Source organism: Lepisosteus oculatus, chromosome 26 (assembly GCF_040954835.1).
Source record: "Lepisosteus oculatus isolate fLepOcu1 chromosome 26, fLepOcu1.hap2, whole genome shotgun sequence".
In the NCBI taxonomy this organism is placed as follows: domain Eukaryota; kingdom Metazoa; phylum Chordata; class Actinopteri; order Semionotiformes; family Lepisosteidae; genus Lepisosteus; species Lepisosteus oculatus.
Genome location: NC_090721.1, coordinates 9694790 through 9714943, shown reverse-complemented (window position 1 = coordinate 9714943; position 20154 = coordinate 9694790). Strand labels below are relative to the sequence as shown.

Genomic DNA, 20154 nt, shown 5'->3' with positions numbered 1-20154 from the left:
CCCTTTATCAGAAGCAGGGTTATCCACTAATGTGCAGTAAGTGTTATGCAAACACCTCAGTGACTTGCATTCATTATACCTGCTCTGTGTTTTCAGCACAGCATGTGATTGCAGGTGTGAGCCTAACACATACCTCCTTACTCATGATTCGATTCTTCCCTCCCCAACACAGCGGAGATCTCCCTGTACACCATCGTCTGGGGGCCATGCTGGGACCCGGCCTGGACTCTGATTGGCCAAGCGGTGGACCTGCTGACGAAGCCCACGGCTGACCCCAGCCCCCCTCTGACCTGGTGGGACAAGAGCAGGCTGCTGCTGCACGGGCGCTGGGTCATGGACATCGACCAGGCCAACCTGCACCAGCTGGCCACTGAGGTGCCCGTTCACTTAACCTTGCGGAGATGGGGAGCCGCTGCCGGTATAAAATGAGCAGCGGGGGTATACAGGGAGTGTGTGTACCAAAGCACAACATGGTACATGCCAGCTTGGCCCTGTGCCAGTGCTGGGCTATTCCTTTATTATTTTATAAAATATTATTATTATTATTTATTCATTTCTAATCCTGTGCTGTTCATAAAATGCGCATGTTGTGCTTTAAAACAAGAGGTGCCAGTCCACAAATGTACCTTGGAGACTGTGATCTCGGTCACTGTACCTTGGAGACTGTGATCTCGGTCACTGTACCTTGCAAAAGCCCTCTGTATCGTTGAATGTGAACAGGATAGGGGTTACAGACCGGAGGAGGGAGTTTGATTCATTGCTCATGTAGAATGCCGTGAAATGTTCTCCAGAACAGTTGAACTTGAACTCCACCCTGGTTTTCTGTGTGGTGGAGCTCTTCCAAGCTGGCTGTCTGCCTCCTTTGTGCAGGACCCCTACAACACCACGGAGAACATGCACTGGGAGTGGAACAAGCTGAACTTCGACTGGAAACCAGGGCAGTTTGTGTACAGAGGGGACATGGATGTCAATGTCAGGACTGCTTCCAAGTAAGGATTAGTTAGACCTGCCCCATGGGGTTGACTCTTTGTCAGCAGCCATATCACCTTGTGAGGAAATTATTATTGTTATTATTGTTATTATCATCATTATTGAAATGTGTATCTGAACTTGTCTGGCACAAAGAAACTCATGCTAACAGATGGTAACAGCTGTGTGTCTCCAGGTTAAAAATGGGAAATATTTTCGTGGCTCCATCAGCTTCAGTGCTTTTGCATTCAGCATTGACGCTCTGAGCTGCAACCAACTAGTAGAAGTACAGTAGTCCATGCTTCTCAATTCCACTTCTGTCCGTGTTTGCATCCTGTTCCCAAGGTATGACGACTGCTGCTTCCTGCACCTGCCGAGCCTGTGCATGACCCTTGACCTGCAGTGGCTGTGCCACGGGAACCCACACGACCATCATTCCGTGACGCTGTGCTCCCCGGAGTGCGTGGCGGAGATGACCTCCGGTCAGCCGCACGACTCCTACAGGGCCTTCCGCTCCGAGAACCTCAACCTCTCCATTACCATGGACCTCAACCAGCATCGTGGGGGTAAGTGCTGGAGGCAGGGGGCATGCGGGAGGTGGGGGAGCTGGCATGGGTGGGGAAGGAACAAGAGGGAAGGGTTACTTGGAGAAGGGAGGCTGGCAGAGAGAAGGGAGATGAGTGGCTCACAAGTTGGAAAGAGAAGGAGCCATATCTCCCTGCAGCTCCCAGCCCACTGAAGCTCAGCAGGAGTGAGCCTGGTCAGTACCTGGATGGGAGACTCCTGGAAAAGCTACTGTAACTGCTGGAAGTGGTGTTAGTGGGGCCAGCAGGGGGCGCTCACCCCACAGTCTGGGTCCTAATGCCCCAGTATAGCGACAGGGACACTATGCTGTAAAAAGGCGCCGTCCCACAATGAGACATAAAACGTAATGACTTTGTGGTCATTGAAAATCCCAGGGCGTTTCTCAAAAAGAGTAGGGGTGTTACCATGGCATCCTGGCCAAATTTCCCATTGACCTTTACCAATCATGGCCTCCTAATAATCCCCACCTCTGAACTGGCTTCATTACTCGGAGCTGGTGTGTGGGGAGTGTACTGGTGCATCATCCAGGTGGGGCTGCACACTGGTGGTGGTGGAGGGGATCCCCATTACCTGTAAAGCGCTTTTAGTGGAGTGTCCAGAAAAGCACTATATAAGTGTAAGAAATGATTATTATGAGAAGGACGTTGAGTTGGGGGTACAGGAGGGAGGGGAATCATGAATGAGAGGTGTTGGCAGTATTGTGGGCACATGAAACCGAACCCTGTCTGGGCGGGCTGTTTGAGAGGTGTTCCGTCCCTTAGAGGCGTGCCAGCCCCGGATCCTGCTCTACAGCAGCACTCTGCGCTGGATGCAGAACTTCTGGGCCACCTGGACCAGCGTGTCGCGGCCCATCTGTCGGGGGAAGCTCTTCCATAACATGAGGCCGATCCGCAAGAAGCTGGGCCAGCACTACAAACAGCTGTCCTACACCGCCTGCTTCCCACAGCTGCAGGTGAGCCAGCTAAGGCTATTACACTCCGGCGCCTCCGGATTCGTACTGTAGTACTTCTTATGATCTACTGTATATCTGGACGACAGTATCGGGCAAAGCAATCCTAGTGCAGATACAGTTACAGATTATAACCTGAATTACATTTAGCAGTGATAACTGGAATGGAATGGCGAGTGGTGGGGGCAGAGCAAGAATAATAATGCAGGCCACGTCGGAGTGATTTGCATGTCACGTTTCTCTGGCCTGCCCTGGCAGGTGCACTACTGGGCATCCTTCGCCCAGCAGCGGGGGATCCAGGTGGAGTGCAGCAAGGGACACGTCTTCACACGGGGGACGCAGAGACTCGTCCCGCAAGGTGAGTGCGCGTGATCGCGGATACCAGTCGCCGGCTAAAGACAATCCGATGAGTAGAGCCTCATTTTTGGGGGGAGGATAGGGATTTGCCCGAAATCCCTGCAAGGTAGAACTGTCTGTGTAGAACAAGGGTGTAAAGTGCTGTGTGTTCGCCAAATGCATGGCACGTGGAACCTTTTGGAATTAAGCCTCTGATTATTTTGAAATTGTTGCTAAGAAACAAAGTTGCCCAAAATGGGTCAAACCGCAATCCGGTGGGATTTGTACTCCCTTTCCTGATCCCGCTTCCTGTCCTGGCCCAGCTGGCACGGTGATGCGGCGGCTGATCTCAGAGTGGAACGTGACCCAGATGGTCAGCGACCTGTCCCTGGTGACCGTCCACCTCATGGCCTCCACCTGGGACGAGACGGCGGACCACCAGCCCAACGCCCAGGTGAAGAAGACCCACCTGCTGAGCCTGTCCTCACTCAGCTACCAGCGGCAGAGCAACCGCTTGGGAGAGGTACGGCCTGGGGGGGTCGGGACGCTTGGACCAGCACGGACAATGGCAGCTGAACAATTTCTAGTCAGTATTTAAGTGTAAAGGCGTCCGTTTTTAATGTACTTGAGTACTAAACCCCTGCACGTTACTCCAACTGGATGCAGGGGTGTCAGACTTCGTTCTTTGAATGCTGCACGGTCTTTTACTGCTTCCTGTGCTCGGGTCCTAAAATGGTCCAATTATTTGATGATCCGGACCAATTCTCTGCGACTCAGAAGAGTCTCATCGTAAACATGCATCTCTTGAGTCAGCGTTTGTAAAAGACCTTTCACGTGTGTCCCTTTAGGTAGGGAGTTGTATCTGTGTAGTCAGGGGACAGGAATTTACAACATCTGATCTCACCAGCAGTAGCTTATCCCTATTCTTTGTGGTGCTGTGTGTGTGTTTTATTCCATCAATAAGCCCAAAGCTTTTTTTCTTATTTTATTTTTATTCATTTTCAACCAAGTTCTTATACAATCATGAATGAGCAGTAAGGCTAAGATAACAAAAAAAACACCATTATAGAAAATAGTATCCAATGGGGCGGAGCGGTGGCTCTGTGGCTCAGGATCTGCGCCTGTGGCTGGAAGGTTGCCGGTTCAAATCCCGAAGCCGGAAGAGGAATCCTATTCCGTTGGGCCCCTGAGCAAGGCCCTTCACCCCAACTGCTCCAGGGGCGCCGTATAAATGGCTGACCCTGCGCTCTGACCCCCAGCTTCTCTCCCTGTCTGTGTGTCTCATGGAGAGCAAGCTGGGGTATGCGAAAAGACAATTCCTAATGCAAGAAATTGTAAAGGGTTAATAAAGTGATTAAGATACTAATATTATTATTATAATTATAATTATTATTTCGGAAAGGTAGAGGTACAAACAAATTCTCCAGTCTTCAATTCCCCTCTAGCTCTCTGGTTATATCCAGCTGTCCTTCCCGTCCAGCATAGCTCCCCTCCTCCCCTTTGGGGATCCCTCTTTCACACATCCTGACCCTTTAAATCCACTGGCACGCACTCTATTAGAGGGGACCAGTTTTAGAGTGTGTGTCGGCATTAATGATGCAGAGGGCATTTTCCGATGTGTGTGCGTGGCCCGTCTGCAGGAGGTGTCGGCGAAGGAGGAGGGCAGTGCCTTTTACACCCACAAGCTGTGCCTGGTAGACCTGCGTGCCTCCTGGACCACCACCAACCGCAACATCGCGTTCGGCCTCTATGATGGCTACAAGAAGGCCGCCGTGCTGAAGAGGAACCTCTCCACGGAGGCGCTGAAGGGGCTGAGGATCGACACCCAGCTCCAGGCGAAGAAGCTGAAGCGCACGCTGTCCAGCTACTCGCCCACCCCCACCCCCACCCCAGCTGCCGCCTCCAACAGCAGGCCCGAGAAGAGCCAGAACGAGGGTGCGTGCCCGCCTGGTCGCGTCCTGCAACGCGCCCGGGGCGAAGGGATAGCCCTGTTCCCCGTTCGGGACGCTGTCTCTGCTGGGAGGTGATCCCGTTTGTGCATCCAGTCCCGTTTTTGGTTTTTTTCCCGTAGGGACCTCGATGCTGCAGAAGCTGATCGAGGAGACGGACAAGTTCGTGGTGTTCTCGGAGGAGGACGCCGGCGTGAGCGACCAGCTGTGCGGCATCGCGGCCTGTCAGACCGACGACATCTACAACCGCAACTGGCTGATCGAGCTGGTCAACTGCCAGGTAGTCGGCACCCCGGCCCATCTGTCTGCCTCCCACTCTCACGTCCGGTTGTGCATCTGCACATCTTTCCAGACAGTTGTATGATGCATGATTACAGTCATGGGATGTGCTGGTTAATGGTCTGTTCATCTCATTATTAATAAGATTGCTGTTTGTGTTGTGGTCCTTTTTATAGCTTACAACAGATTCGGAATTAATTCTAGGAAAGTGCCAGGCTTAATTGAGATAATCTAGTATACACCTAACATCTTGGACTTGGCCTTTCTCTTTAATCCTTTATATGTTTTATTTATTCACTGGCCGTAAGCTTTAATTTCATTCACCGTGTCCCGATAACGTTCTACTGTTAAAAAACAAGCATATCGTTTTTAGACACGTGAATTCAAGGGCTTTTTTTGCTTCATTGAAAAATAGAAAGTAGTCAGCATCTCGGAGGTGAAGTGCGTGGGTGTTCTCCACAGATGATGCTGCGTGGTACGGAGACGGCGGGCTGCGTGCTGGTGTCTGCAGCCAAGGCCCAGCTGCTGCAGTGTGAGCACCACCCTGCCTGGTACAACGACACGCTCAAGCAGAAGACCACCTGGACCTGCCTGCTGGACGGCATGCAGTACTTCGCCACCATGGAGTCCAACCCCTCAGACCAGGAGGACTGGCAGCTCTGGCTGGAGGTCAGGCTCGGTCTGCCCTCAGGGTTTCGACTGCACGCGGGCACGGGATCGGGGATGTGATTGCGTTTAGGAGCGAATACGCACTTCTTGAAAGGCGTGCTGAAAAATTGCAGTTCGATTTAGAACCTTTAAGTTCAAAGTTCAGTTGAAGGTCGGGCTTGGTTTAGGGTAGAGTCTTCTTGCACTTTGGATGCACCCCCTTGCCGTTATCCAGACTGGCTTTGACCTCGTAGCCTTCTGCACCCCTGCAGGTGAAGAACATTGAGGAGCACCGCCAGCGACACATGGACTCCGTGCTGGAGCTGATGGAGGGCGGGCAGGCTGTTGGGGGCATGGTCAGCACTACCACTGGTAAGGCTACTCGCTTGACCCCTGGCACATACAGACAAGCAGCAGCAGAAGCTTGGGGCAAATTCCAGGGTGTCTAATCCCGGAGTGCTGGTGTGTCTGCAGGTTTCCTGGGTCTCTTGAAAGCAGCACCTGAGTTGCTCAGGCAAGCTGTGACCTACTGGCTTAGCTTGTTAAGAGCTGAGCTGGAGTGAAGCCTGCAGACACACCGGCCCTCCAGGACCAGGGTTGGATACCCCTGGAATTTGCCCCAAACTTGTGCTGCTCTTGCTTGGGAAAAAAAAAGTCAGATGATTTTAAGGTAATAACTGCAACTAGGACAAACAGTATAAGTAATTTGTGCTCCAAGATTTCACTATTAACCTTCATCTTGCATCGCTTATCCTAAGCAGCCTTCGTGAGCCCTTTCACAGTCCCTGCTGCTGCACTGTTTCCCCAGACTGGAACCAGCCGTCTCAGGTGCAGCAGACGCAGCAGGTCCAGCGCATTATCTCGCGCTGCAGCTGCCGCATGTACTACATCGGCTACAGCCACGACATCGACCCCGAGCTGGCCACGCAGATCAAGCCCCCCGAGATCCGGGACAGCCACGAGAAGGAGGACCTGCTGAAGAAACAGGATGGTCAGGATCTCCCTCCACTGTCCGTCCTCCTGTTGTCCCCCCTGAATTTCCTGAATTTCACCCACCTGTCAGTTGCTGTTAAGATCGTTGCTTAATGCTTCAAGGCTCTCTTGTTGAGTGAATATATTCCTGATTCTGTAAGAGGCAGTGGAACTGTGTTATCGCATCAATCTTATAACCTCACAAGACTGCTTTGTTTTCCCTCTTCTGCAAGTGTGCGTGTTCTTGTTAAAGCTGACTCCGCTGTGTCTGTGGTTGCCAGGAGCTGTCGATACCTTCACCCTTATTCACCACGAGCTGGAGATCTCCACAAATCCAGTGCAGTACGCCATGATCCTGGACATTGTCAACAACCTGCTTCTGCACGTGGAGCCCAAGCGGAAGGTACCCAGGCATCACAGCCTCTTAGAGATCACTTTCTCAGCCATATACAATTTCTTGCATTAGAAATTTGTCTTTTCCCATACCCCAGCTTGCTCCCCATGAGAGAGCTCTCCAGCTTGGGGTCAGAGTGCAGGATCAGCCATTTATACGGCGCCCCTGGAGCAGTTGGGGTGAAGGGCCTTGCTCAGGGGCCCAACAGAGTAGGATTCCTCTGCCGGCCGCGGGATACGAACTGGCAACCTTCCAGCCACAGGCGTGGATCCTGAGCCACAGAGCCACCCCTCTGCCCTCCACAGCAGTGCCCTCAAGCGCACGTGTGCCTGTTAATGGTTCTTAAGAATAATATAGGACCCCTCGAAAAAATAAAACTGAAGCTGTTTATTTAAAAGTTTTTTCATTTATGTTTCTATGATTTCTACCAGCTGGCAATCTGCTCTGTGCTGATGGTATGGAGGGTTCAAGCATGTAAAATACCTTGTTTAGGACCTGTATTGTGCGATCTGTAGCCTGACTCTACAGAGCTCGCGGGGGTCTTGTGAGGGGCCGCAGACCACCATGTTGTCCGGACGCTGCAGACAGCTGGTGCCGACCAGATTTTAGTCTGCAAAGCAACAAATGCACAGTGCGAGTGTGACTGCAGTCCTTGCAGTAGATATTCTTTGCTGAATGTTTTTTTTTAACCTTTTTTGAAAATCTAAGCATTTGTTGTGAAGAGACCCCGTGCCTGTTTCTTCAGGGTTTCCAGATGGTAGAGGGTCATACAGTCTGTAGCTGGGGTGTGTGGGGTCTTTGATGATGCTTGGAGCTTTCCTCAAGCACCGTCTGTCATAAATGTCCTGGATGGATGGGAGGGCAACCCCAGTGATGGACTGGGCGGTTTTCACCACCCGCTGTAGGGCTTTGCGGTCAGCAGTACTGCAGTTGCCACACCACACTGTGATGCAACCTGTCAGTGTGCTTTCTGTAGTGCATCTGTAAAAGTTAGTGAGGATCTGGGGACATATCTTAGCCTTCTTCAACCATCTTAGGAACTGTCTTAAAAATGATCTTGTTTACACCTTCCGTGGTAAGTTACTGACCCATCATAAAAATGTATGTTTTTGTATGAAAAGGTTTGCTTATCTTCAAGAATAAAAGCCAGGTACTGTCGTTAGGAAAGTGAGTGAGAGCTGAGGTTAACCTGTTAACTTCATCTGTCCTCCTTTCTTTATTGGAGTAAAGAAATCTCCAGCTCGATTTACCAGAGTCGTGTGGTTTACTGAGAAAAGGGTAAAACAGTTGTCAGAAGGCAGCTGGGCGTTTTTAAGCTGTTCCACAGCAGATGGGTTTTGGCAGTGTACCCGCTGATCAGTGCCTTCTTGTCTCGCCCGTCGGCGCCCAGGAGCACAGCGAGAAGAAGCAGAGGGTGCGCTTCCAGCTGGAGATCTCCAGCAACCCCGAGGAGCAGCGCAACAGCATCCTCCACCTGCAGGAGGCGGTGCGGCAGCACGTGGCCCAGATCCGCCTGCTGGAGAAGCAGATGTACTCCAACATGAGGGTACGGCCCCCCCGCCGCCCCTCCGCACCCCCCCCTGCAGCCCCCTGTATGTGTGCAAAGGACATTGCAGGATGAGAATGGGAACCGAACCGGATCACAATCCTCCATCTAAACACTTGTGAAAACGTGTGCATTTTTGTGCCCTGAGGGGTCTGAAAGCCTTGTTAATAGATAAATAGATTCTTTATTGATCCCGTGAGGGAAATTGCAGTGCAACAGCAGCTTAACACAGACAACACAGACACAGTGTAACGAATGATACAATAATAATAATGCAATACGATCAGTACAGTGAGAAGTGCACTAAGAAGAGTTACTCACAGTCCAGAACACACAAAGAACAAACCAGAACAGCACACAAAAAAGTCGTATTGCACAGTATAAATATATATATATTTATATTGGCATATATTGCACAAAAAGGGTTGTAAACGGGAAAAAGAACAGATGTATCAGTTTACTGTTCAGTCCAGAAACAGGTCACTGTCAGTGTTGCCTCTGCCCAGACGCAAGGTGGATGTGTTGTACAGTCTTATGGCAGAAGGCAAGAATGACCTCCTCTAGTAATTATGGCAAAATTGATCGTGGGGATCCCAAGAGAATAAGGTGTTTTAATGTTTCAGTAGTTCTCCTGTTCGTGAGTCAGTGTATACAGGATCTCTGCTTGGTTGTGTGTTGGCTGTACTGTAGGGATGAAACTGCTGCCGAGTTCGAGATCTTTTGGGGCTTGAGCAGTAGTAGGCTGTGCTGACCAGGAGAGGGTGGCGTTGTTCCTCTGTCTGACCCCTCCCCCCTCCCTCCTGTCCTGACCTGTGCTTTTAGTCCCAGCAAGACGAGGTGAGGAATGACGAGCTGTCCGACATCAACCGGAAGCTGCAGGACCAGCTCAACCAGGAGAAGGTGGACATGCAGATGAAGAGCGAGGAGCTGAACATACTGATCAGGTGGGAATGCAACTGCCCGGGCCAGAGGCCTCGAACCTGACGCCGCAGGCGCACAGAGGCTGCGCCCCCGCCCTGCTCTCTCCTATGGGGGAGCCCTCTGTGTGGACTTGGCCAGTCCCTCGGCCGCTATCCCCCGCTCCACCCCTAACCCCCTCTCCACGCCCACTCTCCTCTTCCTCCCCAGGTGCTTCAAGGACTTCCAGCTGCAGCGCGCCAACAAGCTGGAGCTGCGCAAGCCGCCGGAGGACGTGAGCGTGGTGCGCCGCACCGAGATCTACTTCGCCCAGGCGCGCTGGCGCCTCACGGAGGAGGACGGGCAGCTGGGGATAGCCGAGCTGGAGCTGCAGAGGTTCATGTACAGCAAGGTGAGTCCCTCCAGTGTTCAAACTCCACGATTCCCAGGGCATCCACAGGCGGCCCAGGATTTTCCTTTGCCCGGATGCCCGAGGACTGGTAGAATTTACCCCTGGCGCTCGGATCAGAATGGCTTTACTCCCAGGTGCCTTGATCCATGTGTGTAGGCATCATTATAACCAGCATTTTGGGTTTGCATGCCTTGATTTTCTTCTCATCTCTTTATATTATTCTCAATCTAGAACCGCAAAACAGGCGTGTTTAGTCCTCACAATGCCCCAGTCTCTGTGAGAAGGTTCGAGGACTGTTCCTGGCCAGGACAGATTCCGATAGCTCTGTGCATGATTTGTTTCAAAGAGTGTTTGCTAAGTCGGCACCTGAGATGAATTGATTTATACAGGTGTTTAAGGTGGAGCAGCTGTTGTGAGTTTTGTTGTGTGTGTTTCTGCAGCTGAATAAGTCAGATGACACTGCGGAGCATCTTCTGGAGCTGGGCTGGTTCACCATGAATAACCTGCTGCCCAACGCAGCGTACAAGGTAACAGAGCACCTCAATACCGGCACACACTGCTGCCCCAAGAAATATATTCATATGGAAAGCCAAAAGAGCTGTCAAAATGTGTTGGCAACTGTCTGTAAAAAAAAAAGTCGAATTAATTTGAGGTTAGCACTTAAAACAGTGTTGAGAAGATCCGTGTTTAAATGCACCAGCTCTTGATGTAACTATGACCTGACCTAGACACTGGTGTTGCTTATTACCGAACAAACCTAGCAGCGGCTGCTGTGCTATTAACATCACCACCACAAGTGTCTGTTGAAACTTAAATTCAGTCTGGAACAGGGTTCCTATTCGTGATTCTGGGGGACCACACATGCTGGGTTTCTTACTGGGTCTGTTGCCCATTCGGACCCTTCATTGACTTAATAAAAGGATTAATGTGAACTGTTTGATTATTTTCAGCACTTAAAAATGTTGAGAGCTGCCATTTACTTGTCACATTTCATGAGTAACATGAAATTCCGCGTTTTTGAGTGGGGTTGGGGAAAAACCCTTTTAGTTCATTTAATTTTCCCAGCACGTAACTGCACTCTACAAGCATGCAGATCAGCAGGTGTGTGATGCAAGGACCAAGAGTGGTAACCTATGGTCTAGACTGTTATTATTAATGTGCAACTTCATGGTCGTGGTTTTTATGCTTTAGAAACAAAACTGTAGATGTAGATCTGGACGTTTCTTGAGGGGGTAGCAGCAGTTATCTTCAGCTGTGAAGCTGGATTGTGTGGTGTGCAGACTTCTCCAGTAATATCTCTCTGCTTCGTTTCCTTTGTGCAGCATGTGAGGGTATGTATGGTACCGCTAACACTAGCATGCACATGGCTCCCGTAATTAGCCTTTTTTTTTAATTTCCTCTTCACGTCGAGCTCATTAACTGCTTTCAGGCCAGTTCTCACCTCCTTTCCTCATGTCGTCTGTCGATCTGCTTGATTTCCGTCCATTTCGGAAGCTCTCTGTCTGGTGTGTACCGTTGCCGTCGGAAACCCTGAGTGTTTGGCCACAGCCTCCCTCGGCCCGTTAGACTTGTCTTTTTAAATACTGTATGTTAGGATGTTGCGCTTCTTTGCTGCTTCGCTGGCATTTCTACATCATGTCCACATCAGCCTTGTTAGCTGGTTGTACCTTTTTTTTTTTATTGCCAATATACAAATCAAACTTGATTCACCCCAGTTGGAGCTCTGGTGTACCCCAGCAGTACACAGGGCATTCTCTCGGTAAAGGCACAGTTTGTTGCATCTCCTGACTTTCCTTATGGTCTGCTCTCAGAAACTGCTGTTTGCCTTCAAAAGAAAAATAAGTTGAGAAGGTCAATTAGTTGAAAATGCTTTCCCTCACCTTTTATGTTCCCGTTACAGAATTGCGCAAGAGATATGCGTTAGGAGCTGGGGTTGAGTGTGAGTAATTGTTCTTTTGGAAGCAGCTGAGCCTCATTGCAGCTAGTGACGGGGCAACCAGGAAATCACCCCCAAAAAAAACACATTCCCCTGAAAACATGTGGAGGCAGCAGACGCCTGAATCGGGCTGTCCCGCTCGGGGGTCCGTCCAGGCCTGAAGGGCGCCGCTGTGTCTGTGTTGCAGGTGGTGCTGCGGCCCCAGAGCCCCTGTCAGTCAGGTCGACAGCTGGCCCTGCGCATCTTCAGCAAAGTGCGCCCCCCTGTGGGCGGGATCTCTGTCAAAGAGCACTTTGAGGTGAGTCCACCCCCCCCCCCCCCCCCGGTGCAGAATGGAGCCTGTGTCTCTTGGCGTTTGGGTTAAGGCCGTTGCGTCACCTTGTCCGTGTGTGCAGGTGAACGTGGTGCCGCTCACCATCCAGCTGATGTACCAGTTCTTCAAAAGGATGATGGGCTTCTTCTTTCCGGGGCGAAATGTGGAGGAAGAGGAGGTGGGAGACGAGGAAGACAAGTCCAGACTGGTCACCACAGGTACTGACCCTGCTGTCACCTTCACTCTTTGTCTGAGGTGGTGGCTTGGGTTTTTTTTATTTCAGAGCAACCGCATGTCAGTATTTTTCAGTTCTGTAATCTCGCTGTGCGTAGCATAAATAATGCTTTTTCTTTACCATAAAAACATTTTGCCTACAATAAAATAGTGCTGTGTAACATGGGGTGGAAGAACTCCTTGGTTTGGCTTTAAAATTGCAGTGCTGCCCCTTCTGCCCTGTTCTGCTGATTTTGATGAGGTGGCATGAGATCTGAGTAGAGTGAGGCACCAGATCTCTTGCGTGCTCTGCAGCACTGTGGGCTGCCTCTCACAGATACAGGCCCCAGTCCCACAGGCCCTGGAGAGCACAGTTCTTGAGGGATGAAGGGAGGTTATGCCTGAGAGTTTGCAATGTCCACCGCTGTGTCCAGTGTGATGCCCAGTGTGTCCTTCTCTCTGCAGGGGTGCCCGCGGTGAAACCTCGGCAGCTCTCGGAGGACTCTGTGGGCGCCCTGGGGCCCAGCAAGGGGGTCACCCAGGGACTGAACCGCACTTCAGGGGTCAGGAGGTCATTTCGCAAGCCACCAGAGGTACAGCTGACACCTCTTTTTCTTTCCTGCGTCTGGGGTCTCTGGTTTATTTGCTTCCTTTCATTTCCTGTGTCGCACCTGTTAGACTCCACGAAGAAAACCACACACGGTTCCGATTAATCCAATCGGGATGTCTTTATTGCAATAGAGAAAGGAGGACAGACAAGGTTAACAGATTAACTGCTCGCCTCTCACTCGCTTTTCCAAACAGAACAAAAGGCTTTCATTCTTGAAGTTGAGCAGAAATTCCAAACAAAATCACATGTTTTCATAATGGGTCAGTAACAGTTTGTTACCTTGTAAGTTGTAAATAAGGTCAGAAGAAAGGTATTTAGCTAAGGTCACCTTGGGCAATTAACCAAGACCCCTGCTTATAAATTGGAGCGTAGGATACGTGAATTACATCTCCATTCCAGAGACCTTGGCCAACCAGGAATGCACAAAACAATAAGACAATTCTTAAAGACTTTATTGTTAACTCAAAGCAGGCATAGGTTCCTTCACACCTCTGATTACAACACTACAAGCCCTATTTATAAAACTGGACCTCTGGTGGTTTGCATTTACCTGAAAAGACGTTGTAACGAAACAATTCAGAATGCAAGTGGAAGAGTTCCTGCAAGCAGATTTAAATGTGTTTTGCCTTTCTATACTAGCCCAGGGAATAATACCTCTTCACAGAAGTTCAGCCTTTTTTGTTTCTCTGCTTTTGATACACCTGCCCACTGAAGAGGAATATTTTGCGTTACAACCCGTTAGCACTGCTTGGTTTGTGGGGCTGGGGGGTGGAGACCAGAACATGAAGAGCTCTCCGGTTTGCGGTTGTGTTAACGGGGCCCTGTCTCTACTGCCCAGCACCCCGTGGATGATATCGACAAGATGAAGGAGAGGGCGGCCATGAACAACTCCTTCATCTATATCAAGATCCCCCAGGTGCCTCTGTGCGTGAGCTACAAGGTCAGTACGGCCCAGCGCACAGGCAGCCGAGCCCCTGGGAGCAGTCTGGGCTCCCTCCCTGTATTCATGACTCAGGCTCATCACTTTTGCTGCGATTCACTGCAATCGTAGGCATTATGATTACTTTTCCAGTTGCAACTTAATTTTTACACTCTATGTAATTTCCTGTCCGTCCCTCCCCTTCAGTACAACAACATAGTGTTACTGTTCCCCAATATTTCGGATTGGAGAACCACTTTTTTTTTCCTGATGTTGTAGAATCGGATCTGCATCCCCTAGGAAGTTACTTGAATTAGGGTTATTAAGCTGCCCCAGCAGCCTCTCTGCAGTGTCCCTCGTCCTTGCAATCACATGCAGATTATTTTCCCCCCGGTGAGATTACACACTTCAATTCCCTCTGGAATCATCATTCAGGCTAAATGTCTGATCACGGCTCATAATTTTTACGTCCTACTGCTTGTCACTGCTCTTTTCCCGAAATCTGTACACATGTTGGGATTCTGTACCTGGAATACTTCAAAGCTAAGGAGCAAGATGACGGTGGGCAGTTTTCATGATGATGAAGCCTTTCTTGAGTATTAAATATGCTATTTAATACATATTATAGTGTGTATGTACATATAGTGATCTTTCCTTTTAATTAGGCTATTGATTTGCATTTAAGGCGGTTTATGCCACACCCTCAAGGAACATATTAAGGGGGAAAGTAATGCGACTCGTGCCCTTAAATAATTTTCGGATAACAGAACGTAGTCGGCCCATGTGAGAATTGGTACCGCGGTAAAGCAAACGTGTGTGTCGCATGTGCGTGTGTGTCTGCAGGGCGAGAAGAGCAGTGTGGACTGGAAGGACCTGAACCTTGTACTGCCCTGTCTGGAATACCACAACAACACCTGGACCTGGCTGGACTTCGCCATGGCAGTCAAGAGGGACAGCCGCAAAGCTCTGGTGGCGCAGGTACTGCTCCGACCTGTACCCGCCGCGGGGTAGGGCAGCTTTGTCTTGTGTAGAATCACTCGGCACACCACGGAGTTTCAGCTGGCAGAGGCTTTATTGCCATGCGTGCGGGAGACTGCTTGCAGCCTGTAACTCGGCTTCCTCTCTCCTTGGACCCTGCTTTTATCTGCTCAAGGGGCCAGACAGAGGCGTGGACTAGCGTCTGACTTTTCTCCGGCTAGTTTCTCTCGGTTCAGAACCAGCTCGAGCCGAGATTGCAGTGGCCTTGATCTTTTTTCACTTCCCAGAGCTGTTCTTAACTTCAAATGTATCAGGTCTCCCTGCTCTTCTTACCTCCCCCCTAGTCCTGGAGTCTGCCTGGTCCTTTTAACTCTCCTTTCACACAGCGTATTTGATTATATCTCTTAAAGAAATTGTGATTACAACAATCATGATATTCATAACTTGAACTTGAATTTTATTGCCATATGTAACCGGTCCATGTACTGGTACAATGGAATTCTTACAGAAAGTCTCTCGATTTGTTAAAACAAGTGGAAAAACACAAAGTGCAGACAGTGCATCAACACAATATACAAACAAACAGTAGACAATGCACAAGTAAACAAGCAGGTAAGTATAGTTTTAACATAGATACATTCTTGTCAGCTGATAAGTAATAATCAATATTCCTGCTCTTAAGTAGTATTAATACTGTACATCATATTTAATTACCAAGCTTCTGTGCTTCCTTAACTCCTGCAGTTGCTGTTTGTTATGGTGATGGCTTCCTACCACTGACTGTAGTTACAGTTGCCTCTTTAGATTTACAGACGTAAGACATGTAAAATTCAAAGAATCTATTGGTTACAGAGGCTGCTTTTTGGAATTGCAAACATAGGACGTACAGATGTCGAAGCTTCACAAATATGGATGCCTAACGGTCCCCTAAATTTTCCACTCCAGCACTGGGTAGGGGTCACACTGGAGACCGGCACGTTTCCTTGTTTTCCCATGGGTGCTTGCTGTTCGTCCAGTGGTTTAGAGAGATCAGATAAGATTACGTTATTGGCCATAAACAATTTCTTGTGTTAGGAATTTATCTTTTCACAGACCCCGGCTTGCTCTCCAGGAGACACACAGACAGGGAGAGAAGCTGGGGGTCAGAGCGCAGGGTCAGCCATTTATACAGCACCCCTGGAGCAGTGCCTTTGTCCTCTGACATGCCTCTACCATGATTTCACTCGCATGGCGCCCCCTGGTGGGGCTACAGCAGTGCTGCACTGAGCAGCCAGTCGGCCAGTGCTGCTGTCTGTAAACGAGGCGCCCTCTCTCCCCAGATGATCAAGGAGAAGCTGCGACTGAAGCCGGCCTCCAGCTCGGACACGAAGGGCAAGGCGCCGGACGGCAAGTCAGACACCAGCCTGCAGCAGCAGGAGGAGGACGAGAAGGCGCGGCTCCTCATCGGGCTGAGCTCCTCCGACAAGAGCGCCAGCAAGAAGGGCATCTTCAGCCGCAGGAAGTGACCCCTGGCGCCGCCGCGGTGCCCGCCTCGGACCGCGGGACCCCCCTGTCCCGGCTCGGCTTGGGGCCGGGCCTGTGCGCTGGGAGCACAGAGAGGGCAGAGTGGCGGAAAAGTTGTGGGGGGGCGTTTTCACCGAATCCTCCTTCCCCCCCCCCCGGAAACGGGTGCTTTGTCGGGACAGTCGGAGAGCAAAGCATTGCACGGGGAAAAAAACAACCGGAATCGCCATCAGCCAGATGGACCCAGAGCATTCCCTAGCCATCGCCCAAAACTGCCTTCAGTATCCCCTGCGGGAACGCTACCGCTGTCCGGCTGGAATCTCGACTGTTCAGCTCGCCGGGAGCAGAAGGAACGGAGCAGGCGCCGGCTGGAGACCCGAGGCCGGCTCCGGGGATTGTGTCTGGTGTAAATAAAGAGCACTGTGCACATGGGTAACTTCATATCTCACACGAGGAGAAGCGCTTGGTGTGGCGGTGGGGGGGGGGAGGCTGTCTGATCCAGGATGAAAACGTTTCCGCTTCAGAACCGGTTTCTCCGTCGTTATCAGTAGTTTATTTTTTAATTCACTTTTTTTTTTTTAAAAAAAAGCTTTCGATCAGATATTTAAATCATGATGATGATGGAAGTCAGCTCTTTTTTTTTTGATTCGCTCAGTTGTGAGGTGTGTACCGGTGGGGTTTATCATTTTTCCCCTTAGGAAAGCCGTCTCATTAGTAAGAGAGGTTGAGCACTATACTGTATACTAGGTTTAAAAGAAAAGACTTGATTGCTGTCTTCTTATTTTCTGTGATTCTTGGCTGTAAAGTAGTACACAAAGTACACAACAAGAGCATTGTAGTTGTATTCCTTCACCCCCTGTGTTGTCCCAGTGCCCCAGACTTCACACTTTTCTGTAAGACTTTTTGATAAAGTCTTATTCGCTGTGCATTTGTCCGCTTGATATGAGGAGAAAATAAAGGCCGTAAGAAAAGAAGGTGAAAGAATGAGCTGTTGCCTTTTCCTCTCGCATGCTAGAGGTGCGTTCTTTGTGGGGACTGTACTCGTGCTCTTGTTAAAGGATTGTGTCCTTTGACTCTGGTTGACTCTGTCCTCTGTCCACTGTCTGCTGCGCACGCCCCCATAACCACTCCCTCTGCCATGTCGCGCGAATCCAGTGGCTTTCTGATTTGTAGAGGAGACAAGGAGACGTGTTTGGGGGACCACCCCCCTGCCTCTGAGCAATCCTCGATAGGCTGATTCTCTTTGGCTGCCGGCCAGGTCTGGGGTCGCACCCTGGTCCATCCTGGGCCCCGTGTCGGTCGCTGGTGTCCCTCCTGCAGGGGGAGGGGGACCATGTGGTTGGGGCAGGCGGCACATTGTGATAAACCCCAGTAAAGGAGGGGGAGGCTGTCGGGACCTGAGATTAGTGAAGGAGGCCTCTACAGTGGATCCATTAATCTCCTTTGTTTCCATGGGCAGACATCACGCCTGGTCTCTGAACACCCTGCTGAAGCCAATAGCTGTAATAGGGCAAACGTTTTTGCCAGCTCAGGTTTTCATGTAAAATGTCTTTCAGGCTCCCACTGCCTAGGGTGTGTGGTACTGTAGCATTCGGTCTGGCGACCCTAGATTGCTCCTGACAAAATAAAACCTTCTTTCTGCCCATTACAGCCAGTGCAATCCTGGTTTAACAGGAACAGTGTTGGATGTTGGCACATGTCTTTATAGAATTCTCTCCCATGGGTTAACGGCATTGGTTCCTACTGTACCTCTTATTTAACATGGCTGCTGGCGGAGATGGCTGTTAAGGAAGGAGAGAGGGATATTAACAGAAAGCACAATGTTCCGGGTGTGACTGCTCAGGCTTTCTGCTCTACGCCGTTGTAGTGCAACATTGTCCCTATCCCCCTGTGTGCAATACCTCAGTTATAGCGCAAAGTTAGAGCATAGTGCTGAAATATCCGATTCACTTGTTGAACTTGTGTTCTGGCAACGAGGTTGATCACAGTCAAAATGAGTTTCCTAGTGCAGATCTGAGCGATATTTTGTAACTTTAACACTATGGCACTTTTTAAGCAAAGGATTTTGGAATATTTTTGTAACCTCGGCGTCTTTCTTTCTAAATTCTGTGCATGGCACATGCTCCTTCTTCTTTCTTTGTTAGCCTCACTGAAGATGACGTTGGGTAGAACGTTTCAGGGATCCGAAAGGCAGAAGGGTTTTCTTTCTACTCTTCCCTAGGCTGTGTTTTTTTTTTTTCGTTTTAACTGATAACGGAGGGAAGGATGTACCAGTCACCATGCATGTGATTGAAATTGTCTTTGTCAATAAAAATACTACCTGTACACACACATTGCCTGTCCTGTCGGCAGCTGGTATTGGTTGGCTCATCAAATTATTTTCCCCCAGACAGATTGGTACCGGTCAGAGTTTCAGATGGTAGACTAGACCGCTAATCCCTGCTTGTAAATCTGTGTTGGTTAATCCAGAGTGGGCAATTGCCCTCAGTTCATGAGAAATCAAATGATTTTCAGATGGAATAGGTCTTCAAAATCAGTCTTTCTGAAGCTTTGGGGCCTCCAGCCAAATGTTGATTATAAAGGCCCTCATTTCTCTCCTTATTTTTAATTCAGTTACTCCTTGCTCTTGGGCTTCTATAGTGACGTGGCTGAAAGAAATGGCACCAGAATCCCACATTATGAATAAAACTCCTTCTGTTGCTTGGTCTTGAACATAGAAAAGTGCACAATTGCAGTTTATCAGACAAGGAACGTTTGTCACCCTGAGACTTTTAAAAGCTGCCATACATGTGTTTCTAGAAGAGTGTTGAGATTTGATCAAATTTTCTGTCTTTACCCGAAGGGTTGTGGGGGTCTGGAACAAGCTACCTAGCTCTGTTGTTTATACGGATACCATTACTTCTTTCAGGAAACAGCTGTACCATACCCTTGGCTCATCTGGATTGCAAGCAGCACTCCGAAAGAGGAGCACTTTTAGTTATTGATCTGAAAAGGGAAAATCGGGTACTATAAAGGTATCGATGGGAGGAATCGAGGATTTTAACATTAAGCTCTCAAAAATACAATACAAAACAAATACGGTCGAAGTCAGTGATCCACCTGAGCCTGGTGCAGTCGGTACTGCGCAAGTTTCTTCTTAACGGCAATTAAAAATGAGCTAAACCTTTTTAATCTGCCGCAGCGCAGAGAACAGTTCTCAGATCGTGATTTTAATGTATTATCTACAGCTGGAGTAGGTTTGCTGCTTTTTTCATCCCACACAGCACACAGTAGTTAATTCGCATTTTTATTTTTTTCGAATACTGCCGAGAAATACTGCTTTTGAAGACCAAGCGGAGAAAATCGCGAGAGAGCGATTATTCCTACGCCTACAACAACTGTTAAAGAGTGAAGCATCCTTCAGAAACCGCCTGTGTCGATAAAGAAGATTATGCAGTAACTGTATGAGGAAAGTGGACTGCGCGTAATGAGAGTTGTTTAATTTGTCGGGAACGAACGCATAAATACAAGGACTAGCGTTAATTTTTCACGGGCAGTCTGTGACTAATTGTAAAGCTCGGCTGTTATGCTCAGAAGTTGGGAGATGCGTCTTTGAACAGTTAAACAGGAATCCTGTATCATCGCAAGGACGGTGACGAAAGATATTGGCAGATCGCTCTCGCCACTATGACAACTGGTGCAAACCTATTCATGAGAACCCTATGTAAATAATAAAATATCGCCATTGTCAACACAAAATATAAATA

The 20154-nt window shown here is 49.4% G+C and overlaps 1 protein-coding gene across 3 annotated transcripts in view; it reads left to right on the top strand.

The window, feature by feature from the left end:
• LOC102691112 (bridge-like lipid transfer protein family member 2) overlaps window positions 1-18741 on the top strand; it is a 35701-nt gene extending 16960 nt beyond the window's left edge. For 2 of the 3 annotated variants that reach the window (XM_069184435.1, XM_069184434.1), the window contains exons 18-39: window positions 173-375; window positions 871-989; window positions 1315-1535; window positions 2316-2506; window positions 2762-2861; window positions 3163-3362; window positions 4480-4774; window positions 4911-5068; window positions 5530-5736; window positions 5988-6087; window positions 6524-6706; window positions 6969-7090; window positions 8472-8627; window positions 9450-9571; window positions 9756-9936; window positions 10377-10463; window positions 12060-12170; window positions 12268-12403; window positions 12864-12991; window positions 13847-13948; window positions 14771-14905; window positions 16225-18741. In XM_069184435.1, coding sequence (XP_069040536.1) covers window positions 173-375; window positions 871-989; window positions 1315-1535; window positions 2316-2506; window positions 2762-2861; window positions 3163-3362; window positions 4480-4774; window positions 4911-5068; window positions 5530-5736; window positions 5988-6087; window positions 6524-6706; window positions 6969-7090; window positions 8472-8627; window positions 9450-9571; window positions 9756-9936; window positions 10377-10463; window positions 12060-12170; window positions 12268-12403; window positions 12864-12991; window positions 13847-13948; window positions 14771-14905; window positions 16225-16410 — 3443 coding nt within the window. In that variant the 3' untranslated portion in view covers window positions 16411-18741. The other variant, XM_069184436.1, reaches the window with a different exon arrangement.
• Window positions 18742-20154: the final 1413 nt, after the last annotated feature.